Here is a 4,129-nt window from a genome sequence, read left to right on the forward strand (position 1 = left end):
CTTGATCAAGTGTCAAAAGCTACACCCATGAGGGCCGCCGACACTGCACGCAGCTCCTCGCAAGCTCCTCTACGCCCGTGGAGGGACGTTCCCTCCACATCCAGATAAATGCTCGACAGACAACAATTTGGAGGGATGCAAAACTTTTTTTTTTTTTTTTTCCCAGCTTATCAGGTGCTTGACTTCCCAAAAGGAGAGAGAGGAAACATTCCCAGGCTTCGTGCAGACAGAGTGGGAGGAGATGGGAGAGGAAAAGCGGCTCTTGAACACTTCCCAGACTCGCGTGTGTGCGTCTGTGTGTGTGTGTGTGTGTGTGTGTGTGTGTGTGTGTGTGTAGCCCGCCTGGGGAGAAACGCACACGCATGCACACACAAAAGCCTTCTTTTGGAGTCACCTGCCAGCGTCCAAAGTCAAAGCTCTTTCCGTGCTTCTTCTCCCTTTTTGCGCCGCTCCCTCCCTCTCTGCATTTTTTCACAGGCTGAGGCATCCATGGACCCTCTGGCTCCGCCGCTCTCCTCAGCGACTCGGAAAGCCGGGAGAACTTTGTGAACTGCGCTGAAGAGAAAGCATTGGATGGGACAGCGGCGGCAGCAGCAGCAGCAGCAGCAGCGATCTCCAATCGGTGTTGGGTGTGCCTTCGGTCTCCGAACAGTTCCCAATCGCCACCCGCCAACCGGGTTTTCAGGTACCCGGGCCGCAGCGGCTTTGGAAGCAACTATCAGGCCCAGTTGGAGATTGCTCAACAACAACAACAAGCAGCAGCAGCAGCAGAGACTGGAAGCTCCTCGGGAGTCACCAGCAGGACCTTTCAGTGGAGATTCACCCTCCCACCCCGCCCGCCCGCCCGCCCGCACTCCCCTCCTGGGTGGCGTGATGTGGGGTCGGCGCCCCGGCCTCCTCTTCCCCGTGGCTCTGCTGGGACTCCTGGCAGGGCTGGCCGACCTCAGCGCGGCTTCAGCCGGCGATGACGAGGACTACTACATGCAGGAGCTGCTGACGAGGGAGCAGTACGCCCGGGTCCAGATGCCGCAGGGGCCCGACCAAGCGCCCGGACAATACGGCAAGAAAGCGGCCAAAGGCAAGGGAGAGGCCGCCGGCAGGCAGGCGGGTAAGCAAAAAACGCGTCCCGTGCTCGGCGTGCTGCCTTTTCGCAGCCCAGCTTTCTTTGTCGACTGCCGGTCACGTTTCGGGTGCGGTGCGTTTGCTGGAGTTGGAGGTGGTGTGACGGGGGGGTTTCGAGTTTAGGCTGAGTCTTGTGGCATGGCTCAGTTGGGAGAGCGCTTGTCTCCTAACCCGGAGGTTCCGTTGAGGTGTTCTCGAGCAAAATACTGAACCTCCGGTTGCTCTTGATGCCGAGTCGTCGGCGGCGTTGAAGCGCTTCGGCTTCGAAGCGGGTGGCCATTTGAGAAGAAGGACGAGGCTTCCGGGTGGAGGGATCAAAATGAGGCGACCTCGAGGGGTGATGGTGGGCCCAAGGTCATGGTTATAGTTCGAGCTCGGGTCAGGGTTGGAGAGTTTGGACTCGAGTTCGCCTCAGGAGTCCGCGGTTCGGGTCAGGTTTCCAAGAGGACGACCGTTTGAGTAGAAGCATCCGTAGAGGTCAAGAGCCCGAGTCGGAGAAGTAATTCGCTTGTTTAGGTCTCCCGCCGAGTTTAGGGTTCTGTCTGGTGTCTCAAGGAGTCGTCTCGGTCTCTCGCCTTGTACATTGAACAGGAGCCTCATTTCGTTTGGGCTTCAGAAGGAGGGTTCCCAAACAGTTCCATTCAATTTCATATCCACAGCAGCGGGACTCATGAACTGGAACCCGTTGACGTCAAATACAAAATGGGGGATGACAAATGGCTTTTGGCACAAGTTCTCTCATAGGTCCTCGTCTATTAAGTCAGACAGATGAGCTGAGAAAACGTCGGCGGCGACGGCGGCCGCCGCCGCACTCCACTGCGCACGCGTCCATCAGAGCCGTGCGGTTTCGACGCAGCGGCCAAAGCTCCGGCTTCTCCGCCAAAACAGAGGCAACGACCGCATGGCCAAGTCGACTTTGGGCTTCTGTTGAAATGACTCCGAATGCAAGGAGGAGGCTTTGTAGACCTTCTCTTCTGGCGTGCCGCGACACACGGTAGCACAAAGAGCTCCAGCGGGTCCACTGACGGGCGTCGGGTAATGAAGAGCAGCTGTGCGCGCGACCTGACCCGGCGCGTCACCCGCCCGTCTGCTTCTTCCATCCAACCCAGTCAATGTCCGTATTTGCAGATGCTTCGACACTTGAATGCAAACATTTCCTGCCAATGATCTTACCCCCCGGATGGTCCCCCCCCCCACCCCCCTCGGACACGTCAATCCAAGAACCGTATTGCCTCCATGCATCTGGAATCTGCCAAGTTTAACTTTCTGAACGCGCTTTTGCGGCGGCCGCCGGTGACCTGATGCGTTCCTCCGCGCGTGAGCCGCAGGATAAAGACTTTCAGATGTGCGACGGATTGCTATCACATGAGTGCGCTCTTGACGTTTGGCTGAATGAAAGAAGGGGGGGGGGAAGAAAAAGAAAAGAAAAATGTTCCCCTCATTCCATCTTCAGTGGAATGCGACTCCCCGGCCCAGTCGTGCCTCTCGTTTGATGGATGGGCGATGGGACGAGACCCTCGGTTGAGACTGTGAGGAAAATGCTCTGGTCAGTCCCGGGCTCAAGCACTTTCGGGCAATCGCAAGCATTTCCTTTCTCACGGCCAGAATTCGGTCCTTCAAACATTCAACCGAAGATAAAAGCCAAAGCAAATCCGCTCACGTGCCAATCTGCATTTTTCCCTTAGACAAATCATCCAACAAAAAAGCGGAGAACAACAAGAAGGCTAACCCGAAAAGCCCAAACGGAAGCTCGCAAGGGGGCGGACAGCCGACACCATTTAAAGGCGGTAAGAAATGATTCCAGAGATCACTCAGGCCAATCCGCATTTCCAACAATTATCCGGAGAACAAAGGAGAAAATCCCTCGATACTAAAATGGCTGCTTCAACCCAAAATGGGCGACTCCATGAAGGAAAAAAAAAAAAAACCTAACAGTCTTTTCTTTGCTTGGCTGCACGCACAAACCATCTTCTCAGATGTTACGTCACTCTTGAGCGGGTAAAGCACAGAGAGATCCGAGGGGGGGAGGAAAAAACGTTGGGCATTCTGGTGCCTAAAAGCCCGTCCGATCTTTCAATTCTTTTTGCGTTTCTCGTCGCCTCTGCAAGCACTTAATGGCCGACGTCCGCTCCAAACTCCACTTCCAGCTGCAAAATGAAAACATTCCTGCGTGATGTGCAGGTTTTTTTATTTTTTCCTCCCCCTCTGGTGTTTTATTGTGGCTGGAGTTTTCCAAACGAAGTGCGTCCAGCGCGCTGCCTCAGCCGTGTCTGACTATTGATGTCGTCCACTCAATGGGCACTCGCGAAAACAACAATACAAACAAACAAACAAACAAACAGCCCCGTTTGTGAAAATGATACACAGTGTCCGTGCGTGCGCGTCTTCCTCGTGCTACTTTACCCAGAGTGCCCTCCCATGGGACTGGAGACGTTGAAGATCGACGACTTCCAGCTCCACGCCTCCACCACCAAACGCTACGGCCTGGGTGCGCACAGAGGTCGTCTCAACATTCAGGTGAGGCTTACGGCAGAAAGAAAAAGAAAAGACTTGAGAGATACGGCCTTTCAGACGAAGGGGTAAAACTCGAGATGTTAGCACGTTAGCTTGGGTTGAAATGGCGACCCATCTGGACTAAAAAGCTGGGCCGCGGTGCGCGCCGCAGGCCGGCCTCTACGAGGACGACCTCTACGACGGGGCCTGGTGCGCCGGCAGGGACGACCCGCTGCAGTGGCTGGAGGTGGACGCCAGGAGGCTGACCAAGTTCACGGGGGTCATCACGCAAGGCCGCAGCTCCCTCTGGTCGTGAGTATGCGCGCACGCCGAGCCGCAGATGGTCACGCCGCGAGGATGAAACGTGTCCGGTAGCGCATGCTCGCTTTGAAGGTGTGCGGGGGGGGGCTTTTCGAAGACGTACCAGACTCACATCATCCGCGTGCACAGCCGGCAACAATCTCGCGGCACGGTTGTCAGATGATCCGTAACGGCGCCCCCTGCAATATACCCG

General features: G+C 56.0%; 1 protein-coding gene across 1 annotated transcript in view; it reads left to right on the top strand.

Moving 5' to 3' along the window:
- The first annotated feature begins 700 nt into the window (after positions 1-700).
- Positions 701-4,129, top strand: part of cpxm2 (carboxypeptidase X (M14 family), member 2) — a 9,708-nt gene continuing 6,279 nt past the window's right edge. Inside the window, exons 1-4 of the mRNA XM_019883321.1 lie at positions 701-1,108; positions 2,808-2,909; positions 3,530-3,639; positions 3,788-3,929. Coding sequence (XP_019738880.1) covers positions 874-1,108; positions 2,808-2,909; positions 3,530-3,639; positions 3,788-3,929 — 589 coding nt within the window. The 5' untranslated portion in view covers positions 701-873. The remainder of the gene's footprint in view (positions 1,109-2,807; positions 2,910-3,529; positions 3,640-3,787; positions 3,930-4,129) is intronic.

The sequence above is a fragment of the Hippocampus comes genome, unplaced genomic scaffold, assembly GCF_001891065.2.
Source record: "Hippocampus comes isolate QL1 unplaced genomic scaffold, H_comes_QL1_v1.1 scaffold367, whole genome shotgun sequence".
Classification (NCBI taxonomy): Eukaryota; Metazoa; Chordata; class Actinopteri; order Syngnathiformes; family Syngnathidae; genus Hippocampus; species Hippocampus comes.